The 24,767-nt window shown below is 32.1% G+C and overlaps 1 protein-coding gene across 11 annotated transcripts in view; it reads left to right on the top strand.

The window, feature by feature from the left end:
* Positions 1-24,767, top strand: part of Epha5 (EPH receptor A5) — a 334,483-nt gene that overhangs the window by 68,965 nt on the left and 240,751 nt on the right. For all 11 annotated transcript variants that reach the window (XM_076865180.2, XM_076865181.2, XM_076865179.2 and 8 more), the window contains exon 3: positions 2,035-2,698. In XM_076865180.2, coding sequence (XP_076721295.2) covers positions 2,035-2,698 — 664 coding nt within the window. The remainder of the gene's footprint in view (positions 1-2,034; positions 2,699-24,767) is intronic.

Below are 24,767 nucleotides of genomic sequence, written 5' to 3'. Positions count from 1 at the left end.
TACAGGAACAATTTACTTCAATCATTTGTGAATGGTTTCATGATATAGTGGTAAGACAGAAGGTTGGTTTAGAAAATCAGAGGCTAAGTAGAGTTTATATACATTTTGAGAGAAGACAAAAATAAGATTAAATGAAAGAACCAATGCTTCTCATAACAGCAGAATGTGAAACTTGTTAGGCGAGATAAAATCTTGATGTCTCTCTTTTGTGAATTTAAGGAACTCAGCAGTTTTATCTCATTAGCACCTTTTACTTATGTCTGCCTGATGACAGCTAGAATTTTGAGAAGGGCCATCTGAGGTATGAGATTTATTTGCACCATTTATGCTTCCACATTTTGCCCATCTTTGCCAGTTGGACAGAATGAAGAAATAATGCTACACTTAATATGAAGTCTAAAAAATGTCTCATAAAATTGATCTAAAATAGTGTTCAAAATCACACATTCTTAACTTATTGGAAGTTAGTGTGGGTTCTTTTCTCTCTGTTTCAGTGACTTTTTAATGATTTAAAATAAAACCATATATAGTTTTGTGAATATACATTCTATAAGGCTTAAAGAAAAAATTGAGGCTATCATGACATCTTTATCAGGAATAAAACTTTGGTGCTAATACTGTTCTGGAAGTGCTCATTGTACATTGAGATTCTCAAAACTGGTGTACTTTATCAGGAAATAATAGGTGTATACCTATTCTTTGAACTGATCATATTTTGAAAGCTATATAAATCATACTCAATTATTTTTATATCCTGTACCTTTTCAGAATCTTAAAGTAAGTATTCATAAAATAATGCATTGATCAGAGGGAATTAATCCATTCACAGAATGTAATAAGTCAGTTAATGTTCAAAATGACAAGGCTGTGCATATTATTATCCTATAATTTCTATTTTGTTTCTGTGTCTATATTTGTGGATAAATTCATGAATACATATTTAGCTATCCAATTAGTGAAAAAGTTCTGAGTTGCTAGGTTCAATGAAATAAAAACCTACTATTAATTTTAAACAAATGTATTTTTTTCAAATTATATTACATCAATGTATTATTTGTCATGTGACAGAATTAAATAAGTGACTTTTCACGTTACATTTTTCACATTCTTTTTCACATTTGCTGTTCTTTTCTTATTTTACTTTTTAAAATTAGACATTTTTTCCCTCTCAAACTTTATCTTCTGTGTTACCTTTCTGTTATTATAACAAACCTTTATTTAATCAAATTATAAATATAAAGGGTATATTTTGGTTCACAGTTTTCAAGGTTCCAGTCTATGATCAGTTGACCCATTGTTTTTTGACCTATGATGAGGCAGCTAATTATAGCAGGAGTTTGTAACAGAGCAATACCACTTACCTCATGGACAGATAACAAACTGGAGGAACAGGAGGGGAACAAGGACCTAACATCCCTTTGCGGACATGTCCCCAATGATTTACAGACTTCCTACTACAGCAAACCTTTTAAAGATTCTACCACCTCTCAATAGTTTCATGGGATTAGTACAAAACCTTTAGCATGTGAATCTTTTGGAAATATTATCCAAACCATAGCATCTATCCTATTTGTTTATATACTACCGTTCTTCCAAAAATACATACTTTCTCTGCTTTGCTTCTTATTTACCTTAACTACATTCATTTTATTTTACTTTTATTCTGAAGTACATGCCTCCTCCCCAAAAGATATTGGAACATATCATTCATATTTGTTCATCTTTGATTAAATCTAAAGAGCTTGTAATTTCTTTAATTTAAAAAAGGAGGGGCTAATGATGTTGCTCAGTGGTGGAGTACATAGTTGCATGGTGACACTCTAAGTTCAATCCCTAGCACCAAAAAAAAAAAAAAATAAAATTTCTTGTTAATTTCTTCTCCCAAATTTGTAGGGCTCTTTCTCTCAATACTATATATGGAGTTTATGGAGATTTCTATACATGAATGAATTTTCTTTCATGATTTTTTTTTTCTATTTTTCCTGCTTGTTTTCTATTTCAAAAATTTCTTTATCTCTTTTTTATATTGTACAGTGGGAAGAGATTGGTGAAGTTGATGAAAATTATGCCCCTATCCACACATACCAAGTATGCAAAGTTATGGAACAGAATCAGAATAACTGGCTTTTGACCAGTTGGATCTCCAATGAAGGTGCTTCCAGAATCTTCATAGAACTCAAGTTCACTCTGCGAGACTGTAACAGCCTTCCTGGAGGACTGGGAACCTGTAAGGAAACTTTTAACATGTATTATTTTGAGTCAGATGATGAGAATGGAAGAAACATCAAGGAAAACCAGTACATCAAAATTGATACCATTGCTGCTGATGAGAGCTTTACGGAACTTGATCTTGGTGACCGTGTCATGAAACTGAATACAGAGGTCAGAGATGTAGGACCTCTAAGCAAAAAGGGATTTTATCTTGCTTTCCAAGATGTTGGTGCTTGCATTGCTCTGGTTTCTGTGCGTGTATACTATAAAAAATGCCCCTCTGTGATACGGCACTTGGCTGTCTTCCCTGACACCATCACTGGAGCAGATTCTTCACAGTTGCTTGAGGTGTCGGGCTCCTGCGTCAACCATTCTGTGACAGATGAACCTCCCAAAATGCACTGCAGTGCTGAAGGGGAGTGGCTGGTGCCCATTGGGAAATGCATGTGCAAGGAAGGATATGAAGAGAAAAATGGCACCTGTCAAGGTAAGAGTTGCCTGTGGATCTACAGGGGCTTTCTGCTTCAGTTGGATCATGTATATGTATTTCCTCCAATGATTATGAGCAAGTGACCTTTTACTTTGCTAATTTATGGAGATTCTTACTCTTCAAGTTTGATTTCTCTCTTTTCTGAATTTTAAATTTCCTGGCAACGATGAAAGATTTAATGTAATATTTTATTGGATATACATAATTAATACTCAGAGAGTGTCTGACTGGCTGTGCAATATTTCATATTCGCTTTGCTTTCAGAAGTTTTACTTTTGAACAACACAAGCCAAGAGATTAGTAACTTTCATTGTGTGATTATGGTCCAATGTTGCTGTTTTCTTTCCATACTTTACTTGCTGTATGAAAGTCAAACGCAAAATCTTACAGGAGGCTTGTTTTGGTATGCTTTAAACTGCCTTTTAAAATGTCTTCAAAAATAAGTTCAGCCCATATGAGTTTCACAGCAAAACATTTGTAAACGGACAGGACTTGGGTTAGTATGTTGTTTACATATGGTTGCTATTACATGCTTGCTTTTTAAAATTTACAGATCAATTTTAAATGCATAATAAGCAATGCTCCATGAAAATAACTGTTTGGAGATAAAGCCAATACATATAAAAGGACATTTCGAAGCAATTTGCACTTGGAGATTTTTTTCCTGTCTTAATTTTTCTTTTAAATTGAAACTTGATCATGCATGCTTCCCTGTTCATTTGAAAATGCTTTCATTTTGCCTGCAGTGTGGTAAGTTGCCCTTTCAAACTTGGATATTTATCAATGGCTTTTTGGAACAGGATAGTACTTTATGTCAAAGTGAAGACACTGGGGGGATCTTAGGGGGAAAAACACACATTTTTTTTCCTTTAAATATTATTTGTCCTAATGAACTTGAACTTGTTTTCACCATGATGTATGCATGCTAACTAAGCAATGGGAGTTCATGTTTATTAACTAAGAAGAAAACCAAATGCTGAGCAGTCCTTCAGTCCCATCTGGTAGCTTCAGATGCATTTTTATTTCCTAAGTTCACTGTATGCATTATGTGTATCAAACTTGTAAGTTTGCTCAGGCCAGCCTGTAGACGGGTAGACATCCAAGAAATAAACTAGGGATATTATCTGGAAGTCATAATGACTTTGGTTAATTCATTCCATTTAGAAACACATTACATATACTTAAATTTCTTATTTTGTATTCTTTACAATATTATCTACAATTAATTCTAAGGTTGTTTTTCTGTGTAAGTTGTAACTCACCACACTTAATTTGTACCTACATACACATAGACACCTAAAAGACTTCTTAATTCAAAATTATGTTTTTGAAATAATCATATTTTGATTAGGGAAATGAATCATAGTTTGTTCAGAACTGGATTTCAAGCAAATTTTGATTAACATTCTCTTAACTTTTTGTTTTGAGCAGTTTTACTGGTTCACAATGAGGTCATATGTAATTGTAGAATCAGAAGCAGGAGTTAAATTTAATCTCTTGACTATATTGTAGCCTAACATATTATAAATATGTCTTACTGGTTAAATGTAAAATTTTGTTTATTAGTCTTTTAAAGCAGCATGGGATACTTGATTGATTACATTATTTTAGAGAATATATGGTGGCTTAAGATCAAACCACACTGAGCTTTATCTTCATATCTGCTTGGCAGAGGCTATCAGAGGCCTCTGCATTTTTAGAGGATACATTTTGATTATTGATGGGATTAAGCATTCTCCTGGTACTTATGAAATATCTTGAGAGACTAGTATCTCTGACAGTATGTTTCTTAGTGGAAGCATTTAACACATTTCTTCTTTCTCCCCTCATACTACTAATAATTGAATCAGGCCAGAGAGACAGAGGAGATGGGGAGGTGAGCTGCAGAGGGTGCATTATAGAAATCTTCATGAAGCAGACTCTCTTTTAATTCCTGCATTTAGCTCCCCACCCTACTAGCCTAGTAGGAACAAAGGCTTCAGGGGCCAAGTGCAAGTGACCTATATACAACAGCCAGAGACTGTTCTATACTATGTGGTGTATATGAATAATGCTTTATGGTGTTTTACAATGTACAAATGATGTACAATTCATTCTAGGAAGATTATTTTTTTTAAAAAATTGTTCTTTTCAGTTATACATGAGAGTAGTGTCTATTTTGACATGATTATACAAACATGGAATATACCTTATTCTCATTAGGATCCCAGTCTTGTGGATATACACAATGTTGAGATACCCTGATGTATATTAATATAGGTACTTAAGAGAAGTTATGTCAGATTCATTTCACTGTCTTTCCAATTCCTATCCCCTCTCTTTCCTTCATCCCTTTTGTCTAATTCACTGACCTTCTATTCTCCCCTCCTTCTTCTGGGTTAGCTTCCACATATCAGAGAGAACATTATATGTTTGGTTTTGGGAATTAGTTTATTTCACTTAGTATGATAGTCTTCAGATCCATCCATTTCCTGGAAAATGTTATAAATTAATTCTTTCTTATGGCTGAGTAATATTCCATTGTCTATAAACCATGTTTTCTTTATCCACTAATCTGTTGAAGGGTTCCTAAGTTGGTTCCATAGCTTAGCTATTGTGAATTATGCTGCTATAAATATTTATGTGGCTATATCACTGTGGTATGCTGATTTTAACTCCATATACTGCAGAGTGGTATAACTTGGTGTTTTCCTTTCTAGTTATTTGAGGAATCTCCACACCACTTTCCATAGTAGTTGTACCAATTTGCAGTACCACCAGCAATGAATGAGTGTACCTTTTTCACCACATTCTTACCAATATTTATTGTTACTTGTATTCTTGATAACTGTCATTCTGAGTGGAGTGAGGTGAAATCTCAGTGTAGTTTTAATTTGCATTTCTCCAATTGCTAGGGATGTCGAACATTTTTTTTTTTAAAATTGTTGACCATTTGTATTTCTTCTTTTGAAAAGTGTCAATTTAGTTCCTTTGCCCTTTTACTGATTATCTATTTATTTATTTATTTATTTGGTGTGTTGAGGGCCACAGCCGAGTCGTGCTGTGGCCCTCAACATTGGTGTTAAGCTTTTTTAGTTCTTTGTATATCCTGGAAATTAATGCTTTATCTGGGGTGCAGATGGCAAAGATATTCTCCCATTCTGTAGGCTCCCTGTTCACACTCTTGATTGTTTCCTTTGCTGTGAAGAAGCTTTTTAGTTTGATTTCACTCCATTTATTGATTTTTTATTTTACTTCTTGTGCTTTAGAAGTCTTGGTGAGGAATTTGCTTCCTAAGCCCACATGGTGTGAAGTTGGGCCTACATTTTCTTTTATTTGGTGCAGGTTTCTAGTCTAATACCTAGGTCTTTGATCCATTTTGAGTTGAGTTCTGTGCAGTATGATAGGGATTCAGTTTCATTATAGTACATATGGATTTCCAGTTTTTCTAGCACCATTTGTCAAAGAGGCTATCTTTTCTGTAATGTATGTTTTGGGTGCCTTTTTCTAGTATGAGATAACTGCATTTTTGTGGTTAGGACTCTGTGTGTTCTAATCTATTCCATTGTTTAGGAAGAATTTTGAATGTTCTATAAATAATTTCTCTTTTTGGATGACTAACTCATTGAATGAATAAACAAAATTTTCAAGTTTGCTTTGGTGATTTCAGAAATCACAGATATTCTTGAGGCATTTTATATCTATACATAATGTGTGTATGTAAATGTAAATATGTGTGTTGATGGGTGTGATATAAAATGCCATTATTATGGTCAGTCATTCTATGTTCTTAATACCCTATCCTCAAATCTTAAAATGGGAAATTGATGTTTGGAAATTATCCTTGATTAAAAAAAAAAAAAAAAACTAGAGATCTTTCTGACACCACTTTCCTAATCATTAACCATTACAAAGTATTTACAGAATTTAGCAACCCATTATCTCTTGAAATCATCCGCTTTTATTTCCTTTTTCCTCAAATCCCTAAGCATACCTTATAGGAAGGAACTACATTTTTGAGTATACTGAATGATATTATATGTAGTTTTGATTTTGAACAATGTGAATATATCACTTATGTAAAAATGCAAATCTTGTGGATTTGCACACTCATTACATCCCACCACTTTACAAACTTCTTTGGAGTCCTTCAAGATCAAACTTTTATAACACCTTAAAACTCTGCATGGGTTTTGCCCTTCTTATCTCTGTAGACTCTCCTCCCCTCCCCAACTACATCAGCTCCTCTTAGTTCTCAAAGAGAGTTTACTTACCTTCATTATTTGTTTTGAAAGAATCCTGTTCTCATCCCCTGGAATATTCTTCAACCTCATTTATGCCAGCTAAGTAATTCATGCTAATCCTTCAGATCTGTAGTCTAATATGCCTTCTTCAGGGAAGGAGTCCCTGACTCCTCAAACTAGGTCAAATCTCATTGTTATTTACTCATATATTTTCCCTTCAAATAATGACTTTCCGTACTTTGATTACACTATATACCTCCTAATTTCAGGGTTGGTGTAGATTGAGTTGACAAGTGAGAAAGAAATCAAAAGGCAAGAAGAAGGGAAAGGGTATTCCAAAGAGAGGAAAGAAAAATGTGTAAGGGCATAAAAGAAGACTGCATTTTATAAATATTGAGTTTTTTTTTCTACCAGATATTAAACCCAGGCATACTTAACTACTGAGCCACATCCCCAGCATATTTTTATTTTTTATTTTGAGACAGGGCCTTCCTAAGTTGCTGAAGCTGGCCTGGAACTTGTGATCTTCCTTCCTCAGGCATGCAGGTGTGCACCACTGTGTCCAGCTAAATATTGTGTTCTATTAATTTATTTTACCTTTGTATTTATCTACAGAACATATCTTTGCATGGACTGAAAATTTACAAATATGTCTTTTTAAATGATCGTTTCTTAATCTTAAAACTCTCAGGCCAAAAGTCTCAATTTTCAGGTATTAAACCATATGTGTTTGACACTTTACATACTAATTATTATAGATGTAATCTTAGTAAATTTTGCAGAGCCTCATGTATCACATATTAAAATATATTTATAGGATGGCCTTATTGCATAATGACATTTAATTATTCAGTTTCTTTGATACTAAATTATGTTAGAATATAATTAAGAATGTAATTATATTAAAAGCTGAAGTTTGAATATATCTATTATAATGATTATCATATATTAACATTTACTGAATCTGTACTGGGAGATGACATGGTAGACACTGTCAGATCATGCCCATGTGACCTGGTATACTTACACTCATGAGGGAGTTGACCAAAGGACTTTTAGAGACTAATTCTTCAGGGTACAGAGTATTGGGCAATATTGAACCATATGGCTTAAACCCAGATGACAACCAAGCAGTGATTCAGGCATCCTAGCCAGTTTAGCAATTCATAATCTATTATCATTATCCAACTCCCTTTCATTTAACTTCCTTTAAGAAAAATCAACTTCCTTACTCATAATAATCTGGTTTAGGTGAGATAATAAAATACTCTGGTTTAACTTAAAATATAGTGTATATTAATTTTTGTGAGGCAACTAATATATAGCCTAAATTTTCAATAATAATTTTAAGTATACAAACTCATTTCTCTGAAATGCTCTCTACTTTCAGAAATAAGTAATGTTTCCAAATCCATTTACCCAAGTGTGTTTCCCTACTTGTTATTTATTATTATTTCTGGTGAAATTCATGCTGTGTTTTTCCTTTAAGAATCATGTAAGAATTTTTTTTTTTTTTTACTATAAAATGGTTAGCAAAAACCCATTTTGGAAGTTTCTGCTTTTTATTGAAATGAATGTGTTTGACAGAAGTAATTGAGTTCACATGAATCAAATGTTGCCTGCTGAGTTCTCTTGTGATTATGTTGCTGACTTACTCAGATGCAAGGCAAGACCACTAATCTTCATCAGTTGCTGGTGGAATGAAGTAGTAATTTGAAATTAGCCCTGGATAATTATAGTTTCACTTTTATCAAATGGAGGAAAGAGATTTAGATTGTGGGTCACTGCCAAAACCAGTCAGAGTGAAGAAGGTATATAGTGCATGCTAAAATACAGGGTAAGGAGGTTACACGTCAAGGGCTGTGGAGAAAAAGCACTTATTAATTGTCCAACTGGGAGATGATTGCACAGCAAGGAAAATGTAGTGAAAATACCCAACTCAAAAAAGAGCCTTGATTCAGAAACAGTACAGATACAGCAGGGAGCAGTATGTCGATCATTCATACTTCTGGGGCATATTTATGATTGAAGCAAAATTGGCTGGAAATATAGTTTATTAGATGTTCCTGTAATTATACATTGGAGAGCCTAGTTATTTTTAATTAGGCATATTACCAAAAACATCAAAGAGGTTGAACTTTTGGTTCTATTTGGTATGTTATTTTATGCAACAAAGGAAAACTAATTTTAATTTCAAAATTCGAAAAAAAGGGCAGTGATTATGGAAGTTCAATGTATCATTGGGTGGTGTGTGTGTGTGTGTGTGTGTGTTTCTATGTGTGTCCTGCTGCTGAGATAAACCACCGAGACAATTAAACAACTAAGTCCTTTCATCCATTTGTGACTATTATGTATAAGGATAATAAAATAGATGATCCTTTTTTCTTCTTCAAATTTAAACAGGTTTCTGGCATAATTTGGGGGTTAATTCTATTAAAGTTTTAGAGATATTCTGCATTTGATTTTTGGTTTTCTTCCTAAATAAAGGTTTCTATTTAAGTCAAATATTCTTTTTAGTGGGGTGGAGGTGCAGGGTGGTGGCCTGTTTCTTATAGGATATTTAACAGCTTCCTTGATGTCTACCCAATAAACGCACTAGGAATCCCAGATACTTCCAGATATGGCCAAATACTCTCTGAGGATAGTGTTGCTCTTAGTTGAGAGAACTACTAATCCAACTATTCTCTCACCCCAAATGAACATGTGTGCCAATAAAATGTTTATGAACTGTTGCTTTGTAAAAGTTTACATTTTTCTTTAGATTTTCCAAAACTTTTTTTTTTTTTGAGATGTGACTGATTTAACTTCAATATGGCAAGAAATATACTTCTTTTGAGAGACAACATACTCATTAAGCCCATTCATTATGAGTCAGAACACCTGGGCTCATATTCTACCTTTACAATTCACCAGCTATCTATCCCTGGGCAAGTTTCTGAATCTCCCCAAACCTTGCTTTCCTCATCTCTACCTACCTCTTAGCAATCTCATGAAATAGTTAATGAAAAGTGTTCAACACAGTATCTAGCACATTATACTTATTCAGTAAAAATGAGCTATTTCCTATATCTTCTATTAAAAATAAAATATATTTACATGAATATATGTCTTCTATTATAAAAAGGTTTTATCTAATTCTTGAGAAATTTATTTATCATAGGATATTTTTACAGTTTTATTCATTGAGTGAAAAAAGCCATGTAAATATCAAAAAACTTCCTTTATAAATATTTTTCTAGAGACTCAGCATTGAAAGATTGGCTGTTTCTTTAAATATTACTATTTATTATTTATTATTGTGCTGTATCCTGCCTGTACAATTCCTGTATCCTAGGAATGCAGACCTATATGCATACAGACAAGCATATGGAGTCTTATCCAGTTATAAATCATGAGAATTTCTAAGAGTGGTGATAACACCTGGGGTGGAATTTGCTAATTTCAGTTAGGGCCACAAGAAATAGTTTTTTTTAAGGAGCTGATTTTTAACACAGACGGGGAAACAACAATGCAAAAATTACAGGGAGCAGTGTAATAAGCTGAGGAAATTTCCATTGTAGAGATCTATTTTAATATATTAATTTTGTGTTTCTCTTTTCTTTCTAAAGTTCTTATATTAAAATGAGAAAAATGATATTCTTGAATTTATAGGCTAAGTGAGGCTGTTCTAATGTATGTTACATTATCTTAAAGAGAGTATATCTAATAAATTATCTGTGGTCAAATACATTCATATCAAACTTGAAACAAACCAATTTATTCATGAGTGGTATTGTTGGCTAGTTATTTGTACATGAAACCCATTGAAGGTATGAAAGGCTTTTAAAATAACAAAAAAAAAAAAGAAAAAGAAACTAATGATTAATTGGTCCAACAGTGGTTTAACTGTTGAATCTGTTGGTGTGCGGAAGAAAAATAGGGGGACGGCAATCAAATAGATGTAATAGAAGAACAAACATGCCATAATGTGTTCTGGTCAAACTTTTAACTTTGATGTGCACATGGTTTTGAGTGTGTGTGCATTTTTAGTTTAGAATGAGTCTAACAGATAAATGCTATGCCTCAACTTGCAATAATAATAATAACTCTTTATAAAGGAGTTGTTATTATTATTGAAAAGATTTTTAACATTAATGGATTTGAATTCCATCATGATCATGTGGCTGAAGAATTACGGATCATATTTTAAATTCAAATGTCTCATACTTTTGCAAAATATCACTTAAAATAAATGTTTAAAATGAGATTCACTAGACAATCTCCTTTTATTTTAATAAGTTTATATAGAAAATTATCAGGAAAAATACTTTAATGGCTAAGATCTCCCAAAGATCTTTAGTATCTTACATATGAAGAATCTAATACTTGAATAAAATCATTAATAGATTTCAGAACTCAAAATGGATTTGTGAGAAGTATCACAAAATATTTGGGTAGGTGGTAAATTAAGGCATTGTCCTTACAGTGATGCAAAAGACAGTTCAAATCTCAGTCTTCAGTTTGTTAGATGTGTGAACAAGGCCAAATTACAAAACTGGTAGGCTTATTTTTCTTCTCTGCAAAATGTTAAGTGCTATGAGATGAAAGGTATACATGTAAAATGCATGCATTGTTGGCCTCCCTGGGAATAGATATGGACCAGCTGCAATGGCCTCATTGGGAATTTTTTTAGAAATGAAGAATTTTAGTTCTCACCAAAAAACAACAACAAAACAAAGCAAAACCACTGAATGTAAATTTACATATTACTGAGATCCTTTGATATTTTCATATACATTCAGATTTAAGAATCACTGATATAAAAGATTCTTGGACTGAGCACTGGTTTCTTCTTTACAGATTAGGAAACTGAAGTTCAGATAAATTAGGACCAGATAGCTATAGAAATAAAGAACAGGAAACATTTGTCCTATCCCTTTGAATATATGTCAATTTTTTTTACTATTCTTTTTTTTTCAAAACTGTTATGCTTTAAATTATATAATTAGTTTTTCCTCAAAATGTTCCTTAATGAAGTTTCATTTTGTAGATCAGTTATATAACTTAATAGTATTAGATCCTGTTGATATCTTTTTAAATGTCTTCTAGTTTCTTCTTAAGAATCATATTTTTACTAGCAGTTCTATCATAATCATTAACAACAAATATTCAGTAAATTAGGGGGAAATCAAACCACAGGAAAACAGAGAAAAGTAGAGAATTAAAGGCAAATAGCCCCTATGCCTAATCACTTAGTTCATGAATTACTGATGATTTATTTTGCCTCTTTGGGAATGCACATGTTTTTCTTATTGGCTCATAGAAGTTCCTCACATGATTTAGCATTTCCTCATACTGATGTGTAGGATTGGAACCAAATTTTATCTAATTCTTTCGTTTTCAACATTTGCAGAACAACACATTCATTTTAAATGATAGTTTTTTTCCGGACACAGAAGAGATTCTGATTCCATTTTCTAGTGCAAGCTAGGTTGTCAGTACCTTTTTTTTTTTTCCTCCAAATCTTCCCAGGTGATTGTAACATGCAGCTAGAATTGTGATATTTGAGATTAGTGCTCTCTGGCTTTGGGTGATTGTGTAAATGTATACCACAAAACCTCACCTAGGAAAGGCCACTGATTTTAATTCCTGAAGAATACAATTTCTATTCCCGATCAAAATGTCACCAGGACATAAGCCTCTTTGTGTTCTTTCGGTGCACGTGGACAGATTGTTTTATTGAGTATCCTCTAGAGGATGTGTGCAGCTCCTCAAGGTTTCATGCTATCTGAAGGGTCCCCACCTGATACAAGGCTATGGCCCTTCCTCCTGGATCCTGGGACATTAAAATTTAAGCCTCCCTGTTTCTCGGGACCATCTCACCCACCCAGCCTGCAGGTCAGCCAAGGATCTGTTCTGCATGCAGCACACCAGGCTTCAGCTCTTTGTTTCTCTACTCTTTCTAGACACTTCTAGGATTGTCCTTTGTAGACATATTATAGTTATCGTTCTGTGATTTCCTTGCATTTTAAAAAATTATAAATATAACAAAAAGAATCCCAAATTAATTCTATACAATTTCTATGTGATTGTAACTGGAACATTATCAGTTTTCTTAGGTTTTCCATTATTAGAACTAGGAAACTTCTGTTAACTAATTCTTAATTTTACTCTCTAGTTCCTTAGGTGAATAAAGTGAAAGTAAAAAAACTTTAATTTTGAAAAATTACTGTGAACATTTAGGAATATAAAGTTAGTAAAGGATATATAATTTCCTCATTTGAAACACCCTCATTACTAAATGAAAGCTATTTATTATTTCAAAAGTTTAGAATGGTTTATTTTCCCAAAGATATATTTTATTTATGTTTTATTCAACTCTCGATTAATTTTATTATATAATTTAATACCCCAAAATATTAGTTAAACTATTTAAAAATTTTGGCAAATAAATTAATTTTTTAAACATTGTAATGGACAGAAAAAAAGTCTTAAGTTTTCTTTTTCTTCTTCTGCAAATAACATTAGAATTAAAATGGTTTATAAGAATTGAGAGGCAAATTCTCTATTTCATTTATCTTCTCTGATCATAATCTCTCAGTTTTTTTGAACCAAAAACAATATTTCTAAAAATTAACATAGGGAAAAAAATACCAGTTTTGAGTAAGCAGTACAAAAGAAATATATTCATGAAATGTGAGAACAAAAACCTAGTAGGAAGATTATTTTGTTTAAACTAATTTTAGCATAAAAAATTCCAAATGATACCACATTTATTTCACGAGGCAATTCAGAAATTATGATTAAGTCATGTAGTCCATATAAAAGAAAGTGGAAGACACGAATTTGGAGGCATTATGGTAATACTGTTTATTGTAATAAGATTAATAATATTTCTTCATGGTACTAAAATGTTGATATAATACAGATGGAAATCTTGCTATGTTTCATACGCCATGTATTACAATAAAATGAACAAAACATAATAATTATTCCATGTAGAATAAAGCAAATATTAATTTGGGGGTGGGGATATATATTTAATTTGTTGGAATACCATGTTTCATTGCCTTTATAATAATTTGAGTTGGAAATTACGACGGTCAATAAGTTAATAGGGAAAACCAAGTTTATGGTGAGGAATGAGGGACAGAATTAAGCTGCTCAATATCACACAGTGACCATAATTTATACTTAGCATTAGAACAATTTATTTAGCTTTCCTCTTTTATTTCTATACTTGTATAATATATAAACACACTTAATTACAATAATATTGTCATTTGTAATTATATGTAGTACCAGTGATAAATCAGATTAAAAAGTACAGCCTTATTTTAGGCTTATGTCAGGATTAAGACGTTAAATGTTTTGGGCTTCATCTGTATGTATTTATTTAGTACACCTCCCATATGGATTGGCCTTGAAAAATCTATTTTACCAGTTTTGACGACTGCATAAAAACGTCCAACAATTAGTTAGAATCTATTATCAAATGTAATTTTCTTTCTTTCTTCCTTTCTTTCTTCCTTCCTTTTTTTCTTTTTTCTTTCTTTCTTTCTTTCTTTCTTTCTTCCTTTCTTTCTTTTACCTACATAGCTTAAGTTGCTCAGAGAAAATTAAGTGTACCTTATATATTGAAAGTATACAATTTATTGCTTTGAAATTTTATTTGTATATTAGTCCAGAAAGACATGCCGATTATTAGACAGCAGGAAGCCATAGGCATAGATCTTTCTAGAAATCACATCAAGTTATAGCAACAACAACAATGACAAAGTTGCTTCTCAGCCATCTGCAATCTCTTAACTGGTTTTCATTACACAGAAATGCTTTCTGTCCTTTCTTTCTTCCAGTGGTGGGTGTGGCTCACATTTTTCTTCCAGCATTTGATCTCTTAATGTTTAAGTGCTTTGTCTGCATTTCAGGCTGACCTGTAGGGTTTTATGTAATAACCAAATCAACTATTTGTTGATATGTTTTAATTGTTTCAGAACTTGACTGAAGCTTATTCATTTGAGTGCCACTAAGGTGTAGTTTAAGAAAGAAAAGAAAGAAGAACCCCAGTTTGGAGGAAGTAACAATTAGAGCAAATGATAATTTGACTGATGGATAACTCCATTTCTTTGATGGAATTATTAGCAGGAATCAGATTTGGAGAATGAATGCTCCCAAGTTCCTGCTGTGTGATTGTAAAGGAGAATAATAATACACTACTCCATATGCATAAGGGCTTTTCCTCAGATGAATTCAAAACACTTTGAAATGATTCCAATAGGACATTTTGAGAATAAAGAATCAAAATTTTATTTTCCATATCATGAATGGAAAATTCATGTGATCTGATTTCACCAGTTTCACAGTGTTAACTCTCATCCTTCTTTTTCCCAGTCTAACCAGTTTTATGCCTCACAATCTGAAAGTGACATAATCACTTGGTCCTGTGAACTGTTCCCCTGATTTGATTTCACCTATTCTCAATATTTTCTAATGCTAAAAGCTTCTTTTCTTAAACCAGACTGACCTGTATTATTTATTTATTTAAAGTTCTCTTTAGAAGGTTTTGTGTGTCATCTGTTTTTGCTCTTTTGGTTCAAGCATGATTTAATATGTCAACATTGGTTTGCTTAACTGCGTTTGATTGTCTTCCATACTTTACTTACAAGTAGGCAGTCGCCTTTCAAGCATGCTGCTGCCCAGATAAATGAAATGTCACAACAATGAAGACCCTTGTTTTGTGACAGCAGTAGCTTTCTTTGACACAGTCAGTGGTTAGAAAAGGGGGTGGGAAGAGAATTTAAACAGTAATAATTGAGTAGACTGAAGTCAGGTTAGTGTTCTTCAGACCCACATACATAAAAGACAATAAAATTATGTACATAAACTTGGTGGAACTTCATTGTTCATGAAGGTGAAAAGGAATTTAAATCCAGACTAAGAAAAAAAATTTCCACTATAGAAGAGAGAAAAAAAATCTGTTGACAGTTTCACCAAAAATAATGCTCAGAGATAACACCTTATATATTTAGTTTGATTTCTTCCATACCTTACTTCCAGGTCCTTAGTTGTTATTTCTGTCAGTATATAAAATTAGAAACCAATCCATATAAAAAATTATTCTACTGTCTCCTGATTTAAAAACCTGGGTTAAATTTTAAACACTGGAGGCTCATGAGACTTAATACTTACACAAAGAAAATCCTTAGTACATGTGTCAACCTAAACGGCAAGTTGAGGCACAATGAATAAGAGAACAAAGAGCTTATTCGAGCCAAAATGAGAATGGCCACCTGGAATAAATACACAGCAAATTTATTTAGCTTCTCAGAATAAATGTTCCCAAAATTATATCAGAGGATTCTGGTTTAATAGAAGAAGAATAGCACAGGTGACTGACTGGGCATCAGTTACTTATGTTCTACATTCCAGGTAAGAATCGCATCAATTAGGAAGAAGGTGCTCTCCAATTATTTATCACACTAATGGCATCCCTATGTCTACAGGGAACTAAGTTGAAGTAGTTAGAGGTTCAATTAACCAGATCATAAGGCTTCAGAATCAAAGAGAACGTGACTAGTGTCCTACAAGCCATGTCTACCAGGCCTGCTGAGAGTTTGCAGATTTCCCTCTATTTTATTGATATATTCACATTCTTTAAAATCTTAAAGCAAAATGGACAACGGTAGCATGTTTTGTCGACCCAGTCTGTACCAGGCTCCTGTCAAAGCCTTTATGTTGTTTGTATCAGTGGAATCATCAAGGCTTGATTTCAATTTAAGGAATAAATAAAGTAGACCAACCAGGCATGTTGCAGATGATTAAATGTGTATTACAGTACTGGTGAGATGATTAATAAGAAGTCTTAATCAGGAACTGAAGGAAGAAGAAATTTAGCATTCAGGAAACACAAGAGTTGGGTGAAATCTCTGAATTTTAAAAATTATGATGAAGGTGAAAGTCTTAGCCAAGGGCAGCCTGTCATCATCAAGGGAAAGAATGGCCAGAGCATTCCCGTGATCAGACCTCAGGAGGGCATAAGCTATTTTCATCTGAAGTTAGAAAGGAATGGAATTAAAGCTGAGGAGAAAAGGACCTTGTTCCTAGAAAATACATTAGTGGGCCAAAGGGAATAGTTTGACTTTCAAGTGGAGTGTAAAATGCAATAGTATACTAGAAATAATAGGAATTTCAAGATGTAAGACCTAAGATTTTTGAATACCAGAATTGTCAGGATATTTCAACTGTGGTGGTAAGGCAGGAAGAAAGGTTGACACATATGCAAAGAACTGCTAGTGCCTGTATTGTTGAATGTTTTATTCATATTCTCTTTTAAGCTTGACAACATCCTGTGAGCCAGTTTCTGGGGCAACTAAAGCTTAGAACGTTAATTTTACTAAGATCATACAAACTAAAACCATAAAGTAGCAAAATGATGATCTGGGATTGTGACTCATTGGGAGAGCACTTGCCTAGCATGTGTGAGGCACTGGGTTTGATTCTCAGCACCATATATAAGTAAATAAAATAAAGGTCCATTGACAACTATCTATCTATTTATTTATCTATCTATATGCAAAATGACATTTGAATCCAGGTGTGTTTGTTTCAAATTCTGTGTCTTACTATTATATTATACATTCTGCCTTAAAATGCAGTTCAGAGTTAATTATGTCACCTGGACTCAATCAGCTGTGAACTTAATCTGTTGTCTGTGTGAGCTGCACTGCAGAGCAAATGAGGCAGAGATGCACCCCTAAAAGACCTGGGAACAAGAGCATTGCTTTTATGGGAAGTTCTGCCCATGTGTGCTCATACTGAATGAAAAGGCTGCTGAAGGTGGCTCAAAAAGAAGAATAAAGCAGTGGCTGGGAAGGGAACAAATTAGCAAAGTAAGGCCAAGTGAGCAAAGCAAAGTACCAGGATAAAGGACATGCAGGGTGCTGAGGCCCCTACACTGAGCCATTGAGGCACCACAATTAGGCAATAGAAATAGGAACAAGATGTCCAACATGTGTTTTCTGAGAACCTCTGAACCTGGGGAGGAGGAACTTTTGGCATATGCCCGATATACATGTTGTATTGAAGAGAGAAGTTCTGTCAATGTGTTAAGAATTCTCTATCTGGTTCCCACCTCTCTGTTTTTCACATTTCGTGGGCATGTAAGTTGCATTGACTTACTTGCCTGATTTCATAAATGGCACAGGAAAAATTAAACAATATATATTTTGGCTTCTGAATATTGAAGTACCATTTTTATTCAAGTATTGTGTTGTTCATTTTGTTTTGTTTCACATGGAGGGCCTGGTATGGAAGCAATTAAACCAAACCTTCTAGTAATATGAGTGGGGAGTCTCTGTCAGGATTCTGACTTGGGAGCTTCTGCTGCACCTCATGGCCCAGACCCAACCTTGAGATTGATCCTCTCCACAATGAAGAAGCTAAAGGATTTTCCTCTCCCCACCAATTCTAAAGATTCTGAAATCACCCAGTAGGTTCAAAGTTCCCAACTGGAGGATACTTTTATTTTGACAGGTGTTCATGTCATTGTTAATGATGGGAAGTGAAAAATTAATAAGAACCCAAAACAAAGGCAATAGGAAAGCCAAAAATTTAGCAACATAAATTTGTAAGCAAGATAGTTCAGGTAAAATAATTGTTATTTTTCTGTTGACTAATCTTAAGTTAAAAAATCATCCTAATAAGAAAGGCAAATGTTCTTATGTTCTAATGAGGAAAACAGATCCTATACAGGATTAAAAAAAAAAAGTTATTCATGCATTATTAGACTAGATATGTATGCTACATATGTAGAAAACTGTGTAATCTTGATAATAGCACAGCCAGACCAATACTGTTGTTTCTATATTAGATATGAGGGAATTGAGGCTTATGTAGATTCAATATGGTTTCGAAAAATACGCAGTTAGTAGTTAGCTTCAAATACAGTTCAGTTAGGCTTTAATGGATATTAACCTTACTTTTCTAAATTCTCAGAATTTTAATTTAAAAATAGATAAAGTTTAATTATTAGAGTTATGTGTTGGGATAAATGTATACACAAAGGACAAGTATGGAAAAGATTGTAGTATTGTGAAAAAAAATAACTGCCACTTACTTTAAAAAATGAAATTCAAAGATCAACATTTGCAATTGCAGAATAAAGCAAAAAATAACAAATTCTACATATGTGTATAGTCAGTAATGTTAAAGAATCACAACTGAACTCAACATTATACAGTTATTATATAACTTGAATACATAACTTATATTGAAAAAATTACATAAAATGTGATACAATTATAAGGAATTGGTAATCTATAACCACTTTTAAAGTACAAAAGATTGTAGTTTCATATGAAGCAGATTAACATATCTGCAATCAAATATTAATAATATTGAGTGATATTTCCTCTTTGTATATATCATGAAAATTGGGTAGGAATTGAGAAAAATATGACTGCAAATTTAATTTTGTTAAGGTCAGGCTGTCTATGTCTATTTGTCTGTCTGTCTGTCTCTCATGCTTGCTTTCTATTTGCTTCATTCCTTCCCTCTTTTCCTTCCTTCTTCCTTTATCCTTCTTTCCTTTTCTTGTTTTCCTTTTAGGAGACATTATTTTCTTCACTCTGAAGATTTTTTTTTTTTTTTTTTGTATTTTTCAGTGTATCGAAGTAAGAAAAAAAAAGGTTGGTGATCTTTCTCAGTTTTAGAATGACAAATATTACTAGTTTTTACATTATAAAACCCTGTTACAGGAAAATGTTTCTTCCTTCTATTTTGTTCAACCAGTTTTCAATTTGTAACAAAATTTTAAATGCTTCTCAGAGCTCATAGGTTTATAACCACTGATTATATCAACATTTCAGGAGAGTTGCACAGTTCAGTGTGACTGTTTCTAATAATCTTCAGATTTCATTTCTCCCTCCTAAGAACTCCTTCTTCTTATAGTCCTGGACACAAAAATATTTCCTTTTAAATCTGTTCTGCCATTTCAGCTTCTCTACTACCAAAATGAATATATCCTGTTTAAAACTCAGAAAGGCACTGACTACTTTAGCTCTTAGGTTAATTAAAAGACAGTTGGGAAATATTTTTCCTCTCCAAAGTAATATTTGACCTTGAAAAACGCTGAGGCCTAGCTCCTAGAAAAGATTTAAAAGCAGGTTGTTATTTCATTTTTTTCCTCTTCTGCAGTTCTTTTCTAAACCTACTTCATTATTTGATTGATTTGATTACTTAAACTTGTATTCTCTTAATTTTCTTTTGTTTTCCTTTCATTCTAAACTTTCTCTGCTATGTATTAATTCCCTTAATTTAAGTACCTTGCTTGATTCCTTGAGAGAATCTTAAATTGATTCCCAAAGAGAAACTGTCTTGGAAGTTTTTGCCTCTTTCTGCCAAAAGAAGACACTCAATTGTGTTAATTCAGAATCAGGAAAGAAGGTGGAACTTTTGCAACATATAAAAACACAGCCTAGCTTATAACTATTTATTAAATGTACTTGGGAATTTTTCTTTACAATAAATCAATCTCTTTTGTTTAAATAAGAAACAAGGATAAAGAAGTTGATGATATTAATAATAATTCCTGCACAATACTTTTATAGCAAAGTCTATGTGCCATACACTATTCCAAGCAGGTGCTATATTTTAAATTTGATTAAAAAAAAAAAAGATACAGAGAACAGTAACAAGAATAACAGTTAAGATGAGTTGGACAAAACCATGGGCCATTTATTTCAGAGTCTCTGATATTAACTACTACACTGCTCCATAAATGCAGAGACCAGTATGATGTTTTATAAGAATTGATTTTACCCTCTCTCCAAGTTTTTCTCTGATTTTCCTAACAAAGCTTTTGGAAAACAGTTAAAAAGAAAGGAAGGAAAAAGGGAAGAAAGAGAGAAAAGAAAAAAATCCAAATCCCACATGACTGTATATGTAAAAATTATATGAGTGATAAATATTTAAATAGAAAGCCTTTGTAACAGCATTCTCCTAAGATGTTCTTTTGGGTAAAATCTCACAAATACTTGGGTGCTTGATACTATTTTACTCCTAAAGAGGAAATAATTCACATTTTCCTATAATTTCCATTAATATGCCATTGATGTACATAAAACTCCTGCAAGGAATTTTATAAAATAGAAATTTGTGAAATATTTTGATTTTAAAAATACATCTAAATGATAGTTTAAATTCTATAATTGAAACATTAAAGACTGGCACTTTCATTTGAAGATAATTCTCTCCTCTGGCATTGATATTATTATCTAACTAACAGTCAAGAGAAAGTTCTGTATTTGAACACAATGATGAGTTCGTGATTGAAGAAAATTTTCTCATCTGCAAGTTTTTGTTATATCTTGTCCATTTAGTTCATTTTATTACTTTAAGAGGAAGGAAGATCCTGACAGAGTGGAAATAGTGGATATAAACTGTAGGGATTTTTTGTATTAGTTGGATTGTTTATGTATTGATTATTTTAGTGGATAATATTTACCAAAATAAGTATCTTAATATGTAGGAAGAGATGACATTATTTACACATGTGTGTGTATATGTATATTATATATATACACATATACATATGTGTATACACACATAAATACATATATATGTATATATATGCATACACACATACATATATGTACATATATGTATGTATTTTAACCTACCTTTTGGAAAAATGCTAATGTAAAAAATGCAAAGTATTTTATGTGGAAACTAATAACATACCTTTCTTTCTCATTTAAAAAAAATCAAGTTTTATGTGTTCTGAAGGGTGATAACCACAAGCCATAGGGAAAAATGCTGGACCACATTCAAATTAGCCTTATTGTTCTATGATATCATCCTGGAGTACAAGGTTAATTAGTACCATAGGCGATATGCATTATTCATCTCTGCAATCAGGCTTTTATTCTGCTGGGTCTTTATCAACTGCAAATTGTTGTTCTTCTCATAACAAAACTTTGATAAACTATTGTTGTTTTTAATTTTACTGAATTATATTGGTAATATATACATTAGTTCATACACTTTAAGTATTCTGAAGGTGCCATTCCAATCCTGAGAAACAGACAATATAAGATTAAAGATGAATGTCCTAGTCTTTAGGAGGACAGAAATGTTCAAACAATAAATTTTTTTGTTGCTTATGGTAGGTTCTTTTTCTTTCTTTTTAAAACTTTTTTAATTGTTTTATCTCTCTATCCTATAGAAAAATATTTGGTAATGTTGTGCTTACTGGTAACAGTTTCTCCTAAATAACTGTTTTTCAAATTTTTTTAATTATTTATTTTCTCTCTTTAGAATATAGACTCCCTGATAGCAGGACTTTCATAAATTTTGTTCATTGTTTATCAGTAGCAGACAAAAATGCCTATAGTTTAAACATAATTTTAAATAAATCTAATGAATATCCATTTACATTTACAAATAAGAATATATGTCTATTGACCAACAGTTTATTTCAAGACTAAAAACCAGGAAAAAATTGTTTTAAGGATAGATTTTATATTTTACATCCTCTTGTATAGAAAAGACAAAGAGAAGAAAGATGTAAATAATGTCAAAGGTAACACAGAAATGAGTATTTATTAAATATATAATTCAAAGTTGTACACTTGAAGGTTGATGAGCCAGCAGCAATCCCAATGGTGATTTTTCTTGATTCTCCATCACTGTGGACTTTTCAGTAAATACACGGAAATTGATAAATTTCTCTTACCTATTTTTTTCCCAGAAACCAGATTATGATTACACACACAAACAACACAGCTATGAGCCAATTAGAAGAGATTTTGAGATTTAGTTTTAGCTTTTCCCTTTTTCCTAGGACTATAGAGGTTATTTTCCGTATCTATAGATATTTCTGTAGCTTTCATTTATCTGGCACAAGTTATCAGAAAATTTCAACTTCCACAAAGCATTTCAGCTTAATGTTTTTTTCATGATTTTCCTATATTTTATTTTCTCCAGTAGGCTAAGATTAGAAAAACTTTGGGATTTTTTTTCCTTTTTTCCCAGTCATTACTCCCTTCTGATATTTACTAAGATGGAGTCTTAGGCTTCCTGAGGAAAAGAAAATAAGAGAAATATTTTATGAGCAAGAAATACCTGCTCTTGCTTCTCTGATGCATAGTTTTTCATATAATTTAGTTTAAATCTAAAATCTGAAATGTTATTCAAGGTGTAGTTAAAAATACACACCTTAGCCTAAGAATAGAATTGTGGCATCCATAAAATCAGTCATAAATTATCTTATGGAAAATTTTAAGCATATCAAAGGAATCACAAAATCAATGTTTGTTTCAATCTATTAAATTATTATTTTCCCCTCAGAGTACATTAAAAAGTTTCTTTTATGACATTTCATTTTATAATTAATTCAGAAATGTAATCAAGCAAAAGAACATTTCTATATGCTTCATAGTATCTGCATAAAAAGAAAAAAATTTGGAGTTGTGTTTACATAAACATTCCCCCTTTATCAAAACATGAACATTTTCTACATTTTCAGTTAATCTTTATAAACTCAAATGATTTTTTCAGAATTTCAAATGTGTATTTGTAAGAATTAAAAACAATTGTTGAAACTCTTGATCATTTATCTCATAATTTTAGCTTTCTAAAAAATGATATGATTCCTCATTGAATCACACTGACTTGATTTTAACTATCAGGCAGTATTGTTCTGAATCTAACAAACTTGAAGACTATATTGAATATGAGGAAAACAAATACAACAAGTAACAATTAGGATTTTTCTTCTTAATTATTCCTAACTTCCTTTCTAATTTTGTAAGTAGGAAATATTTTGAAACTATATTGAAGCATCAATTATCATGGCAAAATATTCTGAATGTAGGGACTTTTTTTATGTTCATGTGCCTCACATTGAAATGTTAGTAACTACACTAACACAGTCCTAAATCCTGAGATTGTACATGGATATTTAAGAAAATAAGCAAAACTGCCCACCCAATTATTTTTAGTCCTACACAAAACAACTCCTTCTGCCTTTTGTTATTCATTTATACCTATCAATAACAACACTGACAACAATGAACAGGATGGAACAGTAGAAATCATGTGTTCTCATGCCAAATTGCTTATTTAGTTATTTTGTAATTAAAAACAATTACAATTAAAAACAATGTCATTCCCTTAAGAATTTTTTGAGTAATCTTTAAATTTTTAAAAAATATCAAAGAAAGTACTGCACCTGTAAGCTATACAATTAAGCCTTTATAGCAATTTCTTTCATAAATTAACATATTGAGACACAAAGTAAAATAATAGTTTCCTACTTTAAGCTACCTTTTCTATTTTAAAGTCTAATTGAGACCAAATTACTATAGTATTTGATTATTTCCAAAAATGCAATCTAACTGCTTTTAATAGCAAGCTTTAACATTTACACCAATGGAATTCTTTATATAAGAAAGTTATTATTACAGGCTTGAATAGGTTTTAGGCAGCATTAAGGGTGCATTTATCTGATTTGTCTACATTTTCTTAAGTTTGATGCCAAATTATTTCTAAATTTTGGTACTAAACTTTGTGTACATATTTGTTGATGAATCTTAAAGACTTATTTTCTAATGTGTCCTTCCTGACCTTCCTTTTAAAAAATAAACAATATATACACTTTTACTTGCATAAATTGAAATATTTTACTTTATAAAACTTTAATTTACATTTATTCTTTACATAGTAGAAGTCTGTACCACTGTTCAGTAGTACAGTAGTTACTATCAACATTTTGTACTGTTCATGTATCAAAGGCTCAGATGATTCAGAGCATGTGCAAATGGGTTAGTGTCTGACCTGTGTATTTGTGTCCCTCTGATTACAAG

This window comes from Callospermophilus lateralis, chromosome 8, assembly GCF_048772815.1.
Source record: "Callospermophilus lateralis isolate mCalLat2 chromosome 8, mCalLat2.hap1, whole genome shotgun sequence".
In the NCBI taxonomy this organism is placed as follows: Eukaryota; Metazoa; Chordata; class Mammalia; order Rodentia; family Sciuridae; genus Callospermophilus; species Callospermophilus lateralis.
Note: the sequence above shows the minus strand (reverse complement) of the source record. Positions and strands in the feature narration are given on the sequence as shown.